Here is a 19,985-nt window from a genome sequence, read left to right on the forward strand (position 1 = left end):
GAAAACACTTACTCTCCCAAGGTGTGCAGATCCGCATATATATATCGTGGAGTATCCTCGCAAATCCATAACAACACAAGAGGTGGTATGGCCTGTACTACACCACTATCCACCTCTTTCAGCAGCCATCTAAATTCCAAATGGAAAGGAAAACTAAAGTCAATAGGCTATATAAGAAGCATAAGGAGAAGAAATAAAATTGACCAAGTTTTTTTTTTACCTATAAACAACTCGATGTGTTGCAGAGCGTAGCCCTTTTTGTGTGTCCATATCATTGCTAAATTTTATATCCCCCTGATGAACTCTGAAAGCTTTTTTGAAATACTTTCGTCGATGAAAGACGACATAGTTTATAAAGGAATTAATGGAAGGTAAGGAGATTCTATCACAATTTTCAATCTCCTCCAGAAGCTTGGAGCCATAAGAACTTATTTGTAGCCAGAACACAAATGAATGTAGCCACTCTCTAGCTTTTGCTTTGTCTTTAGGCAAGTACTCTATCTCTCGAATGCTAGCTTGTGAATTATCCAACAATCGAACTAAGAATGCCTTATCTTCATCCCTAACTTGTGCAGCCCCAATCATGTTCAGTTTCTCTTCTGTCGCAATATGGGTCCCTGCTGCATGCCAAGGAAGTGACAAAACAGCACGCCAAAAGTATTCTGGCAGGGTCTGCTATGCGGGCAAACTTTCCCACCCTATTCTTATACAGAATTTCTACCTCTCTTATCACCTTAGCCCTTCCGTCTACATCCATGCCCTTAGCCTTGTCCTCGATTTTCATCTCCATATCGTCCTACAGAGTCCATTTAATTACAAAATTACTCTTGCATACATTAAACATATTTCGCATAATTAAGTAGATCTTGCACACCTTTAATATCTTGCATACCTTAAACACAAGCCATGCCAATATATTTATTGGAACAGAAAACCAGCTTTTTTTGCCACGAGTGGGGCACTTTTTCATTTCATTCTCCATCCAAGCCTTGTCCTCATCATCGAGCTCTGCAAGGAGGGTAGTCTTATCGGACTCACCAATTCTCCTTATTTGGAAGAGCCTATCCCCAAAAGTTGTTGGTACAAAGGCATAGTCATGCATCCTAGTACAACCAATGCAGAGAGTTGAAGCAACATCATGCAATCAATGCCAAGAGCAAAAAAGAGAAAAATAATAAAACATATACTTATTCAATCTGGAAAGAGAAAACATCAGCTCTCCAATGTCAGCCTTCTCGAATTGTAGAAAGTCACAGGCCACCAGACAATGCTTAGAGATGTCATTTGGAAATTCTGAGTAAAAGGAAAGAAGATGATAAAATTATATTAGATGCATACATAAAATTGTATAAATAGATAAAAACATTTCAAATCACCCTCACCTTGAGCAATCAAATCCATCCAAGATTTATAGCGGTTGTTTCCATCCAGTACATGTATCATTTTACCCTGGATGAACGGTCCCCATTCTGGCATATTTCTGAGAGACTCTTCAAAAGTTCCATTCACATCCCTCCATGTTGAACTCCATGACAATGTTGTTTCTTCAGTCAGAGGAGTCTCCTCTCCATCCAAATCAAACATGGACACCGTGAACGCCCCCTTGCTTTCAAGATACCCACCAAGGTTCTTGAATGCTCGACCAAGGTTCTTATCAGTACTGGGGCATAGTCTCCTTATGGCCTCTGTTGGAAGAAGCCTACACAAGGGGATCTTGGGGGGGGGGGTGCTGAATCTAACTCTAATTCGATCGATGAATGCAGTTGGAGTAGAGGTTTTAAGGATCTTTCCGAAAATTTCTGCTTTGATGCTCTCTGTTTTTCTTGTCTCAGTTGTCAATGTGTCTCCACCTTCTTCTTCTTCATTATCATCCTCTCTATCATTCCCATCTTCTTGTCTATCATCACCCTCTCTCTCATCCTCCTGTCTATCATCCTCTCTATCATCATGCTCTCTCTCATCCTCCTCTCTATCATCCTCTCTATCATCCTCTCTGTCATCATCCTCCTGTCTATCTTCCTCTCTATCATCATCCTCTCTCTCATCCTCTTGTCTCTCATCCTCTCTATCATTCTGTCTCTCATCCTCTTCTTGTCTGTCATCCCTGTCTCTCTCATTCTCATGTCTATCATTCTCCATCAACACTTGGCCTTGACTCTGAACTTCCTCATCAAACAATCCTCGAGACACCCTCTCGGTTGTTCTTGCCTGTAATTTTTTGGAGCGTTTAGAAGGAGGTAGTAAGGAATCCATACCAGCAAAACAACAATCTTTTTGAGAACAAGAAGATCTAGTCACATAACGTTGGGAGTTGGTGTCCATTTTCAAAGATATAACTCTTCCCACAAAAAGTAAAGTAAACTACACGAATTATTCTAGGTAGTATAATCATGGGTTGGCATGGGTTGGCACAAAGTATACGGATTATTTAAGGTTGTATAATCATGGGTTGGCAGGGTTGGCGCAAAATATACGGATTATTCAAGGTTGAAAATAATCTCGGGTTGGCACAAAGTATACGGATTATTCAAGGCTGTAAATTCCTAATCATTAATAACAAAGTGCTCGAAAAAACCTTTTCCCAAAAAGGATTTCATTCCTCTGCAACGGCTGGAAGGAAAGGTACACTCGTGCAACTATCTTCTACAACCATTTTCTACGACTATCCTCTGCAGCTATCGTCTTCTACAACTATCTTCTACTCTATTCTCTGCAGCTGTCGTCTACAACTATCCTCTTCTACAATTATCACCTGCAAATATCCTCTGCGTGTTTGCAAGCATGTAAGTCCCCCTCTCTCTATCTCTCTGTGCTTGCAATAATGTACTGCTATTGATTACAATCTGGATTTTTTTATTTAATGGCCAATGTAAAAACTCCTTCTCTACAATGACTATGATGGCATAGTCATGGCTCTGCAGATGAAGTCTCGAGATAGCTCTGTAGTGGCCATGTTTAGCTCTACATTGGCCATATTGAGGATCAAAACATGTCTATGTAGGGCCTCCAGGATCAAGTGCGCTGAGCGCACTTGATCCTGGAAGCTCTACAATGACAAGGATGGCATAGTCATGGCTCTGCACATGCAAGTCTCGAGATAGCTTTGCAGTGGCCATGTTTAGCTCTCTGCTTGTAATAATGTACTGCTATTGATTACAATCTGGATTTTAATGGCCAATGTAAAAACTCATTCTCTACAATGACTATGATGGCATAGTCATGGCTCTGCAGATGAAGTCTCGAGATAGCTCTGTAGTGGCCATGTTTAGCTCTACAGTGGCCATATTGAGGATCAAAACATGTCTATGTAGGGCCTCCAGGATCAAGTGCGCTGAGCGCACTTGATCCTGGAAGCTCTACAATGACTATGATGGCATAGTCATGGCTCTGCACATGCAAGTCTCGAGATAGCTTTGCAGTGGCCATGTTTAGCTCTACAGTGGCCATATTGAGGTGTAAATTTTCTGCTGGATCAAGACATGTTTATGTAGGTCCATGTTGACATGTTTATGTAGGTCCATGTTTATGTAGGTCTGTCTACGTAAGGCCTCTAGGATCAAGTGCGCTGAGCGCACTTGATCCTGGAAGCTCTACAATGGCTCTGCAGATGAAGCCTCCAGATAGCTTTGTAGTGGCCATGTTTAGCTCTACAGTAAGTAGCCATGTTGAGGTGTCTATGTAAGGTGTAAATTTTTTTACTGGATCAAGACATGTCTATGTAGGGCCTCCAGGATCAAGTGCGCTGAGCGCACTTGATCCAGGAAGCTCTACAATAACCATGTTAGCTCTGCAGATAAAGCATAAGCCAATGTTTAGCTCTACAGTGGCCATGTTGAGGTCTAAATTTTTTGATGGGCACGTTGAGCACTTATTTTTAATAAAAACATAGACATCTTTTGCTAATGTGGATGCCTCCATGGATAGACAAGACATGCCTGTGTAGGGCCTCCAGGATCAAGTGCGCTGAGCGCACTTGATCCAGGAAGCTCTACAATAACCATGTTAGCTCTGCAGATAAAGCATAAGCCAATGTTTAGCTCTACAGTGGCCATGTTGAGGTCTAAATTTTTTGATGGGCATGTTGAGCCCTTATTTTTAATAAAAACATAGACATCTTTTGCTAATGTGGATGCCTCCATGGATAGACAAGACATGCCTGTGTAGGGGCCTCCTAGATCAAGTGCGCTCAGCGCACTTGATCCTTAAAGCTCTACAATGACCATCTTGTGCCAGTACGTGGCCATCTTTAGCTATACAATGAAGAGGAGGAGCCAGTAGACATTCATGGTCTTGGCCCCACACACAAAATACAAACGCAAGGAAAAAACGCACATTTAAAAAACGTAAAAGAACATACTCTCTTTCGGGCAGGTGATGCTCGGGCAGGTGATGCCCTTTGTCGTGAGGGTGAGAGTTGCAACATGAGCGCAGCAGACATCTTCATCTTCAACGTTGTTGTACTTCAGCGATATATTTAGGGAGTACAACGTTACTATGCAGATATATTTAGGGAGTACAACGTTACTGTATCACCCTCTGAAAATGTTGAGAAAACTAGAGATAGTAAGATATAAATAGAAAGACAGAGCAGCTCCATTGTATCTTAAGAGGAGGGTGGTCTGAGAGCAGCTTGAGGGTGAACTAATAAGAAGCAATGGCAACCTAATAAGAAGCAATGGCAAAACAGTGCATGAGAAATAACATATAAAGAGAAGAAGGAGTTTTACCACGAGTTGATTGATTGCAACATCTATATTTTTTTTTGTGATGGGTTGATAGTCTAGAAATAGTCTGTTTTAGTAGTCTTTCAAACTAGTGAGTAAATATACTAAAAAATAGCTTTTCTAGCTTGTCCTTTCATTAGACTTTCATTCCAAAGGAAGCCTATGCCTTTTTCTCACGTAGTCGTTTTATTAGCTTTAGTGTAATGTATATAGTATTACTTTGTTTTGAATATTAATGGATATGTGTGCTCACATTATACTTTCTTTTGGAATGTATTCCTGAAATGTAGGGATTCTGAGTCAGATGTTCAGATTTTTCTACACAAAGTTGGAGGCCCTCTTTTTAGACTGTCATTTTCACATGGGAAATGTTTATTATCAGCCGAATTAATGAAAGAAAAACTAGGTGCAGAACATGAAATTTTTATTGAAGGTCTATTGCAAACTGATGATGGTTTTGAGAGCATAGGGACAATTCCCTTGTACCATGGGATTGGTGAACATGGGTATTATATCTTAGATAATACCCTGTCATCATTTTATGTTGCAAAAGTAGCCATTACATCAACACCACTCCCTACCCCTGGGGATATTCCTTCTGGATCTGGCAGCAAGACCTCACCTATGTGAGTGACATTTCAACTTTTGAAACATGGTAAAATATAGTGAGGTTATCTTTCTTGTTTCAATTGTTGACTTTGGATTGTTGATTTTTTTCCTAGTGACTTGGATGAAGAGGACATGGAAAAGGTGGTGCATGCAGATAATTTAATTGACATTGAGGAAGGTGATCCTGCATTTGACACTGCAGTATCTGCCTTCCAAATTGTTCGTACTTTGCCGCCCAATGACATATTCCATAATATTATAAATGAATGCACATTCAAAGGAAAAGTCAAGGAGCTCCCTAAGACGTATGAAGAAAATTGCATTTATGAGCTTTTAGATGGGAAGGACATGGAGGGTATGGAGCACAAATATGAAGGAAATGCATGGACAAAACCCCAGACACAAACAAGAACTAATAAATCTTTTATTTTGAGAAAGAGTTTTTGTGGGGGTACCTTCCAGTGTATGAATGAAAGATGCACTTATCGATTTCGAAACAAATCACCGAATAGGCTCCATTGGAATGGCCAATTATTGAAATCCCCAAATGAAGGATGTTTGGCTTTGGGAAGTTATGGAAACTTAGAGTGTTTCTTTTGTAAGCATGTTCCAATGTGCATAAAAACATGTTCAGTGTCTGCCTACTATTTTATGCCTAAAGATCACTCCCATAGTAGATTGTTCCTTCACTATGGGAAACATACACACACAATTGCTAGAGGCATGTGTCGAGCATCTATGCGAAACATTAAAGCCTTAGTAGCTCGTGTTGTTCAGATGGACCATAATGCGGGTCCACGAAAGGTACAAATGATTGTTGCCAGGGAGTTGGTTTTGAAGGCTTTCACTGACGATGATAAAGTGATTGGAGTGTTTATGTCAGAGAGGGAACTCCAGGAGATGTCTCAAGAGCTAATATCTTTAATAAATCTCAAAAAGTAAGTTCTTCTCTATTGAATATATATATATATATATATATATATGTAATTTCTTAACCAACTTGGTAAATGTAGGGTGAAGCAGATGGTAATGCAAAGTCGAAAGACAAGTCGAGCACTAGGTGATGGATTTGAGGCTATCCTAGAGTTAAAAAGAAAGTGCCACTTTCAGTTCTTCCACGGATCAAGGTTTCCCTTGCAAGCAACCAAAAGTGATGAGAGGTGCTATCTTTTCAAGATGTCCACAACTGGCCCTGGCTCTGGCGTTGATATTGTCAATAGAATGGATGCTGTGGGGGATCGAGACCTTCGACATTCATGGGTTTGTTTTGATCATGTACACCGAGTGGAGAATGATTGGCACACAATGGGTGCACATGTGTATGATCACACGTATGTTTTAATTTTTATTCTCTTTTCAAAATGAAATGACTGTTCGACTGAGTTGTTACAATACAATAATCTTCCAAATACTCTTCTTGCAGGATTGGAGAGCTACTCACAATTGCAACTTGTGAGTTTAGAGAGGAGGATGAGACAGCACAGATAATGTTTTGGGAAAATTTGAATGCAGTTATGATCGACCATACTGGGAAATCAGCAAACTTTTTTGGCTTCATGGCCGACGAAGCAGGTGCAAATTGGAATGCTATTAGGTCAGTATATAACAATGGAGATGAGATGGTAGGAAAGGAGAGATCTTGCCTTTTTCATTGGAAGGACAATCTTCGAGTGCATACACAAAAGTATATATATGCTCAACATATGGAAAAACACAATGAAATGTGTGAGAGGTGGAGGACTGCACCAACCAAAGAGGATGCTTTAGTGCAATTCCGTAAGATAGGTGCATGGTGGGCAACAGGAAAGGCAGCAGACAGAAACATTCCCAAGCTAGATAGTTGGCTTAGTTGGTGGCACTATAGAGCAAGTCGTTGGGGTCATTTTATTATTAAGGTATGTTATGTAAATTTTTTTTTTCTATGAACTTAATTCAATAGCACTAATTAAAAAACCTACTGGTTTGGGTTTATCTTTGTGCAATGGGTTTTCAATGAACAGGATGGTGAGCCTATTGTAAATGCTCTGGTACCACGGACGAACCTCTCTGAAGCCAAGCATGCTAGTTGGCTAGCAGGAGAAGGATACAAACATAAAATTAGTTTGTACGATGCATGTGTTTCAGATCTCATCAATGCTTACTTCCAGTGTAAGAAACTCTATTGATGTATCACTATTGATGCTTGCCCTTTTTCATGCTTGTTTGAATCTGTTTGAGACTTGAGTTTTTGTTTTGGTTTCTTTGTTTTTTTGTAATTTTTGCTAACAGTTTTTAGCTTTTCTCCTGTTGGAATCCATCTGATCGTTTTACTTGGTCTTTGATACTATCTTGTGCTTGGACATAGTATAGATATCCATTCTTTCCTGAGAAATGAGGTGGTGGTCGAGAGTGTTCATTCTTAAACTCCTCGTCTTCTTTTTGTATTCTCTCAAATCGTTCCCTCTCATATTGTTTACGGATTCTCTTATGGCTCTTATAGCATTTACGTTTAGGTCAGCTTCGGGGATTATCACATCATCATCAAAATCAGAGTCTCATCCATCTTCCTTATCAGCATTATTAGCAAATTCGAGTGTTAAATCCTCCACTGAGACTTCCTCCACATGCAGTGATGTGGATGCATCCCCATAGTACAAATCATCTAGAAGGTCATGTGGTTGTACCATTCGTATAGGAATAAAGTCATATCCATCTGAGTCACAAAATTGAATTGGCTTAGGTAAAGCACATGTCGATAATGTTGCAAGGACATGACTCCATTCTAGGGGATCAATTAAGTGCTCAGGGAAGGGTTGTGGAATGTATGCCTCATCTGATACACTTCGATTACCCTTAAGTCTATCAGTGTTGAAATCCTTACATGAGGCTCCACATATCTTCTCGCCCATCTGACAATGTAACTCTTGAGCCCTCAGATGAAGCAAAATCAAACTCATCTATTGGAGACCTTGTTACATCATGATATGAGTGATTCTTTAGGTTGACCCTTGTGATGACAGAATCATGTCGGAGGTACAAATAATTGTATCCCCAATCTTGAATCATTTGAAATTGTCACATGAATGGTCTACCCAACATCACTTCATAGTTTGGATGCTTTCCAAAATCCACTACTGCAAATGTGTGCTCATATTCAATCCCACATGTGGTGACCAATATGTTCTCTAGCAGCCCAATGGGATGTTCTAAGCTTCCATCTGCTAGCTGCAAGCGCATCCTTGTACTCCTAATAGCTGGTTTGCCCCACTTTTCCCAAATGGACCTTGTCACAATGCCCACTCCTGCACCACTATCAAGTATTGTAGTTGAAGCTACTTTTCACACTTCTAATGGGAGGGTAGCATTTCCCTGATCGTCCTCACAAAATTTTCCTACTTTGTTGATAGAAACTGGTATAACATGCTTTGTCTCAGGGTGTATAGCACATTGATGGTGACCCTTTTGTAGCAATACCTGCTCTGACAAACATGTGGCAATATCATTCCACAACTCTGGTTGAAGCTTTATCAAATAAAGCAAAGGTAAGGTACAAGCCAGTGGTGCTGAACAAAATAGCTTACACGATACCCATATCCATCTCCTTTGTCAACCTTCTATGCATGGAGGGTATCCTCAAGGTTTGAGAACAGTTCTCATATTCTCCCAAATAAGATGGTAAGGTTTTCATTGTATGCTTACTTCTAGGAGAAACAATTGTTTGAACTTCCTCCTAGGTACTTGGGCGTCTAAAGTTGTTTTCTGTGCCCCTTTTAAAATCCACTTCAGAGAATGGAGGTGAAATAATAGAGGACATATTCTCATTAACTTTCTCATGAGCTGCTGCCCACATCTCATTTGCCATGTCTTCGTTAGCATCAATAACTTCATCATTGCATGGGAAGGCAAGACTAGGTGGTGGCAGAATGCCTTCTTTCAATGGGGTGTCAATTGGTGCAGACTTCTCGCTATGTGAGATCAGCTCACTTTTCATTTCCCAACTTGATGACACTTTTAGTATGGTTTCTAATGTTGGCTTAAGAGAAGTGGAGCCCCGAGGGATAGGTGGAGGTGGGCCGTCAAGTATTGATTGAGCTTCCCTAATGAGTTGCTGATGTACAGCTAGATTGATCTTCTCCTCATCACGAGGGTTTGGGTATCTTTGAAGCTTCTTGGGTAGCTTAGATAAAGCTGCAATGCGACTTCTATGAGCATCAATGATGACATCTAGAGTCTCGTTCACCTTATCCACAAAAACAGAACCCCCGTAATAGCCTCATCTTGTTTAGCGCTAGGCCCAGGTTGAGGTTGATGCTCCTCATGCACTTCTTGGGATGTAAAAGCTTGATCCTTCATGTTTTGTTTAGATACTTCTTGAGAACTAGTGGATGCACTCTTAGTTTGCTTGTTGCGGTTCTTTTTCCTCCTAGTGGTCCTTTTTCTATTGGAATGTAGGGTCTTGTCCACTAGCCTAGTTCGAGGTGTCTCATCAATCTGCATTTCGGCATTTCGTGTGTGTGATCTAGTCATGACTCTTAGTTTGCTTGTTGCGGTTCTTTTTCCTCCTAGTGGTCCTTTTTCTATTGGAATGTAGGGTCTTGTCCACTAGCCTAGTTCGAGGTGTCTCATCAATCTGCATTTTGACATTTCGTGTGATCTAGTCATGACTCTAAGTGGCACGATATCTTCATTCTCTGATGAAGGTGGCGATGGAACTGCCTCTACAAAGTTGAGTGAGACCTTTGGTTGAGAGGTGCCTTCCTCATGTGGTTTCAGCAAACAATCCTTTGGAAAGTGTTCTACACAACACCCTAGACAATATCTTTCAATTGGTGGAAACTGTGGTACTGTTCTATTGGATCGAGCTGCTTGCCTTTGGCAATGTGGACAATCACGAGCCCAATGGGCTTCTCCGCACTCATAACAGGGGCCCATTAGTTTGGCTTCTACTTTCCTTCACTGCCGTTGACCTGAGGGTCCTCGAGTCCTAGGTTGGTAGCTGCCTAGCAACATCAAAGAATTTTGTTCCCCTGGTTGAGGCTCCAGTGCTTGGCTTAGATATGCGGGACTTTCAAAGAGATTTTCCTTGGATGAATATGATGCATATTCCTCCTCCACATAGCTTGGGTTTACCAAGTCTCTACACATATTTGAATTGTCGTAGTCAACAAACCTCACAGGAGCAGTCCCAAGAGTAGGAGGTTGAGCTCCAAGTACAGGTCGTGCTTGCTCTTGTGCCATCGGTGGCTTACGTTCAAAATTAGTATACTGTTGATGCATTTGTGAAGCCCCTGCACCCCTTTCCTGCTCACGCTCTTGTCTCATTCTTGCAATGCGAGTACATTCCTGTGTGGTGTGGGTATAATTCCAAGCACATGCCTGGCACCACTTCTTTGTGGGTTGGTTTGTGACTAGAGAAGAAAAGGTATTACATTCTTCGGTTTTATGGTTACCGCCACATGCTCCACAAAGATGAGGACCTGTAGGTAGTACACTCATTCGCTGCTACTGTTGTTGTGGCTGCATGGATGGGCGATAGGTTTGTCCCAATCTCCTTAGTACTAGGTTAGCTATTTGGTCTGGATTTACTAGTGCGCTAGACCCTGAACACCTCAGGGCCAGTACCATCTTGGAATTTGAAGTTATCTGTGAAATCCATAGCATCATGGCAACACTCATTGAAATTTGTATGCTTCTTTGCATAGAGATATGTGTGCAGTGTTGAATTTTTGAGTCCTTTTAAGAAGAGAGAAATTAATCGGCTCTAGGTGGGCTTCTCATCTTCTGGGCAACGATTAATGTACTGCTTCAACCTATTTACACAGTCTCTAACACTCTCAGTCTCGCCTTGCTTGAAAGAGTCGATGTTTGCTACTGTGTCATGCTGAATCCCCATCAAGGAAAAAGCAGCAATGAATCTCTCTTCCAAAACTCATAAAGAAGATTTGTCTAAAGCCTCTAGAGCCTGAAACCAAGCAAGGGCCTTTCCCTCAAGAGTGAGCCCAAATCCTTCAATTTGCGTATGCTTGTCAGTCACTTGCTCAGCTCGAACTGCTTGCCTAAATGCTGCTACATGGTCATATGGATCTCCCGACCCTTCGTACTTCTTTACCAGTTTCTAAAGAGTTGATGGCCTTACTCGTCTTGAATACTCATCATCAGGCCTACGGCCTCTCACTCTCAGTGGTTCCTCTCCTTGGTAAGGTGGTCCATATGCATCCCAAATTGGTATGGGTCCCCTATTACCTGCCTTACCAACCCTCTCCAAAGATCTTGTTACCCGCATTTCAGGAGGTGCATTTATGGGAGGCCGATTTGGCTCCCCTACCCTTCGATTGTCATAGTGAGAGAAACGTTGTTGTGGTGTGATCTGTGGTTGCACTTTTGGTGTAGGATAATATCTTGGTGCTAGAGTTGGGCTACTTGCAGTGGTCCACTTTGATGTTGAGGGTCCCTCTCTAGTGAACTCATTTGGTCTACGAAGTTTATCATGGAGTACATGGCTTGTTTGTCTAGCTAACTATAATCTTCCACCATGTCTAGCAATAAAAAAAGAACATATTTTATTGTCTTTGATAGTTCCTGGAAATTTAGCCCCTTTAGTTGAGGAGATTCGAGTTCTATGGGAGGGCATTGAAGTTCATGATATTTGCAAGAGGTTTGGACAACGTGCGCTAACATTGAGAGGAATACTTATGTGGCCTATGCATGATTGGCATGGCTATGGAGAGTGCTCAGGCAATACTGTAGCTTGTTAACATATTATGTTAAGTCATGATTGTCATTCAAACTTACCTGCTACAATCTTATTTGATGTTCTATAGGGCTTTCAGTGTCAGGGTGGTATAATGGATGTCCATTATGTGGGCCGCAACTTGAGGCTCGATACTCAGAGTCTATAAAGAAGATAGTATACGAGGGCCACAAGAAAAGTATCTCCCAGTGGACCATCCTTTACGTGAGGGATTTCTAGGGAGGTCTCCTCGCATATGGAAGAGGAGTGATTGGAGGACAATATGGGAGCTGGATCCAACCTGTACACCTCTAGGAATAAAGCGTCTATCCATTTTCTATCAACTTCCATACTAGAATGACCTTCTAGTAGTGAACCATCTTCTTGACCCGATGCACATTTTCAAGAATATAGTGGAGGTGCTTTGGAAAACCATCACAGGAGAGCAAGGTACAATGAGATGATTTACAAGAGGTTCAACGCATGCACCACTTATGGGCCAAAAATAGAGCAGATGGAAAGGTGAAGCTACCAAAATCACCTTGGGTCATGATAAAGGATGAGCAACGGCATGTAAAGAAGTGCATTAGTGAGTTTGGTACTCCTTCAGAATGCATGCATTGCTTGAAGGAGCATTTACAAAGGACGATGAGCTTTGTGGCTTGAAGAGTCATGATTGGCACAAATTCATGCAATTCGTCCTTCCTATAGCCATCAAAGATTGCCTCAACGATGACATTAGAGCAACAATTTATAAAATTGGTGCAGTGCTACGTTGGATATCAAGGAAAGAGATTAGTAGAGACACATTGGAAGCAGCGCGATTAAACTCCATCAAGGCTATTGGTTGAGAAATACTTTCCAACAAGTATTTTAACCATTCAATTGCACTTGCTAGTTCATGTGGTTGATGAAGTTGCTGTGGTGGCTGGGGTTGTCCGTAGCCGATGTATGTTTTTCTTGGAGATATTTATGAAGACACTTAAAGGATTTGTTCGTCAAAGAGCTCATCTTAAAGGTAGTATGGTAGCGGGATGGCTTGTTCAAGCATCACTTGTATATATAACTGAATTTCTCAGTATGTCTGATCCCGATATGCCAAGATTATGGACACAAGAAGAAGATGATCGACTAGTTGGGGAAGAGCCACAAGGGAAAGGACTTGTGAGAACAATGGACGTAGCATTGCGTGAGAAGATCAATAAATTTTGCATCTTAAAATCACATGCTATGGAGAAATGGATCGAGAGATATAACTTGGTGAAGGCTGAAAGGGACCAAGCTTGTTTAAGTTTTAGAAGGAGTTGAACGACCCGCACACTATCGTACCCAATAGAACTTACACTTCTTCGAGACTTTCCTTCTAATAAATGGCTCAAGCAAACCATACTACAAGCTAAACGCAATGGTGAATCAATAAGTGATGAGGAGAAGGAGCTTGCATATGGTTGTGATTTCCATGTATGTGTGAGTTAGAGATATCTACGCATTGTCTTTTATGTTGTGCTTTCGTGAATTTATACAATAAAAGTACTTATTTATTGTGCTTGCAGTATCATAAGTTTCGAGTAGAAGGAATAGATAAAAAGAGAACAACATTTGATTATTGTGTGAAGGCTAATTTCATGCAAGAAAGTCGTTCAAGTGCAAAGGATGGCAATACTAAAGTAGGCATGCTAGATTATTGTGGAACAATCCAAGATATTATCAAGGTTGGATTCACAAAGTTTGATATGTTCATTTTTTATGTGAAATGGTTCAAGTTGGTAACTCAAGGGGCGCAAGTAACTGTACGCAAAGACAAGTGTGGATTTCTTCAAGTAGACCGCACAAAGATATGGACTGACCAAAGGGACACATTTGTGCTACCATGGCACTATGAGCAGATCATCTTTGTGGAAGACCTGGCAGATCATAAATGGTTGTTTGTAATCCAAATAAATCCACGTGGAAAACAAATATTTGAAGAGGTGAAAATAGCAGTTGACTATTTGCCAGATGTTGAGGAACTCCCCTAGATCATGTGATGGTTGAGCATACACCACTAAGACCCCCCTAGATCATGTGATGGTTAAGCATACACCACTAGCACCTATTGAACAACAAGAAGAACAAGAAGAAGATATACTAGTTAAGGAAGTAGGTGAGGCTCACACGGGATTAGGATCGGATGAACAAGAAGACTCCCCTAGATCATGTGATGGTTGAGCATACACCACTAGCACCTATTGAACAACAAGAAGAACAAGAAGAAGATATACTAGTTAAGGAAGTAGGTTGAGCATACACCACTAAGACCCCCCTAGATCATGTGATGGTTGAGCATACACCACTAGCACCTATTGAACAACAAGAAGAACAAGAAGAAGATATACTAGTTAAGGAAGTAGGTGAGGCTCACACGGGATTAGGATCGGATGAACAAGAAGACTCCCCTAGATCATGTGATGGTTGAGCATACACCACTAGCACCTATTGAACAACAAGAAGAACAAGAAGAAGATATACTAGTTAAGGAAGTAGGTGAGGCTCACACGGGATTAGGATCGGATGAACAAGAAGACTCCCCTAGATCATGTGATGGTTGAGCATAGCACCTATTGAACAACAAGAAGAACAAGAAGAAGACATACTATTAGAGAAAGTAAGTGAGGCTCACACGGGATTAGGATCGGATGAAGGTGTACTCATTGAGAAAATACATCTTGAACGAGAAAGAGACACTAGAGATAATCCAAAAGAAGAAGAGATTCAAGCTGAGTATGATCATGATGCATTGACAACTCTCATGCTAGAGCTAGAAGAGGATGACGACATGGATGAATTACCTTCTACTACTACAAGACAACTAGTTCCACCAATTGACAATAATGATGGAGTATTTCTAGAAATAGATTTATTTGGAGCCATGGATCTTGCTGAGGACGAGCAAGTTGATGATGAACTTTAATTTCGTTGTAAAATAGAGCACTTTCTTAATTGCACCTTAGTGATGAGGAGGAGAAGCTAGCATTTTTTCTCCTTCAAAGAGCGTGATGGAAGTTATACCCTTCTCTCTCCCTCGGCTCCCCCCCCCCCTCTCTCTCTCTCTCTCTCTCTCTCTCTTTATCCATCTCTTTCTCTCTGATCATCTCTCTCTCTAGCTCTCACTCTCACTCACTCTTTCTCTCTCTCTCTCTCTCTCTCTCTCTCTCATAGACACATATGCTTGCAAAGAGGTAGAAAGAGAAAGCTGAAACACACCCCAAGATGGGAACTAGCAAATATTATATATAAATTCAATTTTTTAAAGAAAGAAAAATTTCGACTCTTATTTTGATGACTTTTTCCTTGCATATTTCGCCTATTATTACGACGCATTTTTCCATGCATATTTTGACGCCTATTTTGACGCACATATCGATGACGCGACCAGGCATGGAAACTAAGCGTCGAAAAATAATGATTCTCTTGTAGTGACTAGTGAAGTTAGTAAAAAGTGCATATGAAACCTATTGTCATATTTATGGTTTAATGTCGCATTTCTATTGGTCCAAAGCTTAATCCAAATCCGGTACAAGTGATTAAAATGTGGCCCTTATTTAATATTTTTGGCCCTGATGGCATAATGCTTAATGCATTAGTATGCATATGTCTATGCATAGAGCATACATATAGCTCGTAATTCATAAGCTTAATACATTAGTTAATGCAATAAGGCTTTATGCATAATGCATTATGCATAAGGCGATATTGCATTGACTTATGTATTAAGCTTATGCATTATGATTTATGTATATTGCATATGTTTATGTGTAAAGCATGCATAGAGCATACACATACTCTATGTACTCTATGTATGCTCTATGTGAGCTATGTAATGTTTTTATGCATAAAGCTTTTTATGGGGGAATGTGTGGAAGGCATAGAACAAAAATGGGTGCACCTTAGCATTGATGGTATTGACTCAGGGATAGTGAATATACATATATATTTTTATATATATATATATATCAATGAATAGAGTCTGAAGAGTTTCATATAGGCATCAAGGGAAAGGTACCATATATGCATCAAGGGCAAGGACGTTGCTTCTATCTAAGGCACGGGATCAGAGTCCATGGACTCAAAGAAGCCAAGCAAATCCATGTTGTCAAAAGTTGAGGAGTTTGGAACATCATCTGCTTGTTGGTCGTTTGGTGAACTTGGGTTCTCTTCTTTACTTACCACGTTGAGCTCTCCAAATAATCTCAGTTGCTCATGATTTGATGATGGCCCAGTGCGAGTAGCTGCTTGGGGAGAGGCCATGGGCTCGGATGTAGTAGTGAGAAAAGGCCTATGCTTGAAGAGGGGCCAATCTTCCATTGTGTCCAATATTATTTCCTTCTCATGGTCCAGAACCGCGATACTACTAGTGTCCGGCTTCGACGACGAGCTGTACTTGTGCTGATAAAGCTCAAAGAAGGTCGCATCAGCAGCTACACCAGATATGCATGAGACGAGAAGACAGAAAAGAATTGTCAATTAAAATCCTTGTAATTAATATGGAAATTAACGAACCACAATTTCGAAGCGAAATAGGGAATCGTAATAATAATAATATGAAAGGGCGTAAGCTTTGATTATACTTCTGCTGCTTGCAGATTGATGACGTTAATTTGAGAGGTCTACTCTCAATTAATTCTAATCTTACAAGCGGCGAACGAAGCAGTTTTTCCTAGTACATTATAATCACGCCGGCCTTCTAAGGTTAACCCCGTTAATGGTAGTTCTTCCTAGCAACCAAATGATCAAGAACTAATAGGCTTTACTCTCCTGCACATCTCTCCAGCTAAGGTCATTTGTATTGTGGTACACACACTGCAGCATTTAGGTGGTATTATTTAATGTACGATTTCATGGACTGCGAGCTACTTACCGTTTGCAGAAGAATCTGCAGCTCTAAAATCGTCTGCACCCGAATCACTGGGTTCTCCAGAACGTTGGGGAGCATCGACGGCCGCCTTAGTCCGGCTCTCTCCAAGCTTGAAGATTTCTATGGGCATTTTAGGCTGCGGCAGATCACTTGAGCGGGAGTCGTCATGTCTGCTGGTAAAGCTGAGACTGCTGACGCCAGGATTCAGATGCTGGCTTGTTGCCTGGACGTATAAGTTGGAATAGCTGGGCTGGGTCAAGGCGAATCTTTCAAGGGCAGTTTCATGAGAAGGCTTGAGGGCGGTTGCAATATGGCTTGGCAAGGTTGATTGCTGGGGCGGCGCAGCTGGATTGCTGCAGCTAGCGCTAGGCAAGGTGCCGGAAAAATCGCCTAGCAGACTAAGCTGCTTATTGACATTGATGAGTGGGAGGAGGTGGGCGGCCGCCGCCGGGCCGAAGGGGAAGAGGGGGTGGTGGGAAGCGAAGGGCCAGTACTGCTTCTCCAGTTCAGGAGACCGACACGTGTGGTGGCCTCTATAAGTGACGTCAAAGACCGAGCAATCCTCGTCACATCTCTGCACTTGCTTGATGGCCGGGCAGCCCAGGTCCGTCTTGTGGGTGCACCTGTAGTAGCTCCTGCCAACAAAACCATTCAGAAAATAGTGTACCCATGTCTCCTCCTCCGTGTATTATTTGCCGACATCAATTTTGCACCTTGAGCCTCACATTAATTTATTGGGAAAAAACCACTCAATATATATAAAGCTGAAGTAAGCACTTCATTCGGCTAAACTTCAAATTGAAAAACTAAGCACTTGATTTAGCTCTATTTATTATTAAAGCAAGCTACCTGTAGATTTAGCACCATCATCATTTAGCACTTCATTCGGCTAAACTTCAAATTGACAAACTAAGCACTTGATTTAGCTCTATTTATTATTAAAGCAAGCTACCTGTAGATTTAGCACCATCATCATTAAGGAAAGCAAAACCCAAAGTAGAGCTTATTAAGGTCGAAAGGCACCAGAAATTGAAGTAAAAGCGCGACTCCTACCTGGGAAAGCGGGCGCCCAGGATATCTTTCTGCCCATATTTTCTCCAAGTGTGACCATCATCAAGGGGGGTGCTGTCCGGCCCGCCCTGGTCCAAATTGCCTGCCGGCATCTTAAGAGTGACCTTGGGCAACAGCTTCCTGCTGCATTTATTTATAAACAATATTACTATATATAAATATAATTGGTAATTATGGTATCTTTAACGGCAAATTAGATTCTTGTTACCTTTTCCTGGGACTTCCTCTTGCAATCGTGGTGGTAACTTCAGCCGTTTCTGTGGTTTCTGCCGCATCAGTACTAGGCGAGCCGTCAGACATTTCGCTGGTTGGGCTCACGTTCATGCTTCCGGGTGGGCTCGGAGTGAGTCGTTTACTGATGATCGATCTCATATTCAATATACTATTAACATTAACATTAATTGCAGCTAATCCGTGGGGCGAGAGTGGGGGAGAATTCCTCTTGCTAGGGCCCTGGTCTGCTGCTATCCCCTTTCCTAAGCCGGAATTAAACACCCTCTTTTGTTGCGACGGGCTGGGTTGATCGACGCATTGTTGGGGAGAGTTAGTTGCCGTGATTAGTGCAGCTGAATTAGAAGGGTGATTATTAGAGATTAAGAGGAGCTTGATCGCGTCATTGAATGCGGCAATGGCTTCCGCAGAGGCAATCGCGAGGCTGCACCGCAACTGGGCGCTGGAGGGATCGGCCAGCTTGCCGGGGGGGATCGATCTCATCCGTTCATCGAGCTGTCTCGCCAATCTGCACCCTTCAAGCAGCTGATCTCGCAACCGCTGATCCTGCGGTTCGTCCGGAAGCGTCAAGCTGTACGGATTTCGGCTCATTTTTGCTGTAAAAATCCTTTGTCTGGCTTTCCTAGCGTAATCACTCAATTTTGGCAATCTATGTTCATTGCAAATTAATCTCGCTACTCTAGCGCACCTTTGACGGAAAAATTAAAGGAGCCTGAACTGTTATAACTAGGGCAAAGACGCGGAAAAGGAGTTAGTAGAGTCTGAGCGAGGGAGAGTAAGTGGGCGGTTGTGTGCAGAGGACAGGGGCTCGGCTGTGTATATTTAGGAAGTGGGCAATGGTTTGACCGGGCCCCTAAGGCAGGGCCGTTCTCACAGTTCACACCAGGCGTGTATGTTCCCGTGCATTTTAGTCATTGGTCAAGCACGATCTCAATATGTGTCGTCGAAGCTTCCACGAGAGGCATGTAAAGCACAACAACTTCCTAAACAAACAGGACGCTCGATGTTTTAAAAACAAAAACAAAACTGAAGAATAAAAATCATAAAGAGTAGACGAAAAGTAAAGCGCAAGATTTATTCAAATAGGGGACCATTTCTATGGCCCCACCAAGTTGCGATCTAAACGCTTCTAAATCCTATGTTTTCACCAGCTGAGAAGTACAAGTCTTCTTTTACGTCGACAATGCGTTGGACATGTATCCTAGCATGGAAACAACCCACTTTTCTTCTTTACTATTGCGCTAATTTATTTGTTGATAAAAGAAATGCATATACGTCATTATTGGAAATTCTGCGTGTTGAAAACGTCGCTAGAAAGCGTTTCCCCTCCGTTGAGAACTTTTCAAAAACTGGAGAGAATAGCAGCGTCCTCTCACGCTCAAGCTTGCATTTCACATTTCAAGTGTGAATACGAAGGGGAAAACCTGAGCAGCTGTGATAACGAAACGTTCGAAGTTTGAAGTCCAAAAAGGTAACGGCGTCTCGATTTTGAACATCGACTTTCGACCTGGTCCCATTTCTGAACGTTCACTCATTGGGTTTCAACTTTCAAAGCTTGTTTCCAAGCTTTGACCGCTGACCTCATCAAACATCAAATTTATCAAAACATTAAAATACTTTTTTTAAACAAACATCAGGTGCCCCCTCCTCCATGATGTTTATTAAAAAAAGACTTGACTTTACAAAATATCAGGGAGGAGAGTATACTAGTTTTGCACCCGCCTCTATGCCACTGCTCCCACCCGAG

The 19,985-nt window shown here is 41.6% G+C and overlaps 1 protein-coding gene across 3 annotated transcripts; it reads right to left on the bottom strand.

The window, feature by feature from the left end:
- Positions 1-16,054: 16,054 nt before the first annotated feature.
- On the bottom strand, positions 16,055-19,013 carry LOC147641555 (uncharacterized). 3 transcript variants are annotated; one of them, XM_086813828.1, is made up of 4 exons: positions 18,216-19,013; positions 17,990-18,127; positions 16,940-17,571; positions 16,055-16,499 (listed from the first exon to the last, which is right to left on the bottom strand). In XM_086813828.1, the coding sequence occupies exons 1-4, from the start codon at positions 18,827-18,829 to the stop codon at positions 16,120-16,122; spliced, it is 1,764 nt and encodes a 587-aa protein (XP_086669954.1). In that variant the 5' UTR covers positions 18,830-19,013; the 3' UTR covers positions 16,055-16,119. The 3 variants fall into 3 exon arrangements, with proteins under 3 accessions (XP_086669954.1, XP_086670035.1, XP_086669876.1); XM_086813909.1 differs by having other exon boundaries at positions 16,940-17,559; positions 17,990-18,130; XM_086813750.1 differs by having other exon boundaries at positions 17,990-18,130.
- Positions 19,014-19,985: the final 972 nt, after the last annotated feature.

The sequence above is a fragment of the Cibotium barometz genome, chromosome 1 (assembly GCF_041138505.1).
Source record: "Cibotium barometz isolate CiBa-2024 chromosome 1, ASM4113850v1, whole genome shotgun sequence".
NCBI lineage: Eukaryota > Viridiplantae > Streptophyta > Polypodiopsida > Cyatheales > Cibotiaceae > Cibotium > Cibotium barometz.

Excerpts from the sequence above, each read along its gene's own strand:
- LOC147641555 (XM_086813750.1), bottom strand. The coding sequence starts at position 18,829 with ATGAGCCGAAATCCGTACAGCTTGACGCTTCCGGACGAACCGCAGGAT. Across the intron at positions 17,572-17,989 it reads CTGGGCGCCCGCTTTCCCAG|GAGCTACTACAGGTGCACCC; the intron begins GTAGGAGTCGCG and ends TTTTGTTGGCAG. Across the intron at positions 16,500-16,939 it reads TGCAGATTCTTCTGCAAACG|CTGCTGATGCGACCTTCTTT; the intron begins GTAAGTAGCTCG and ends TATCTGGTGTAG.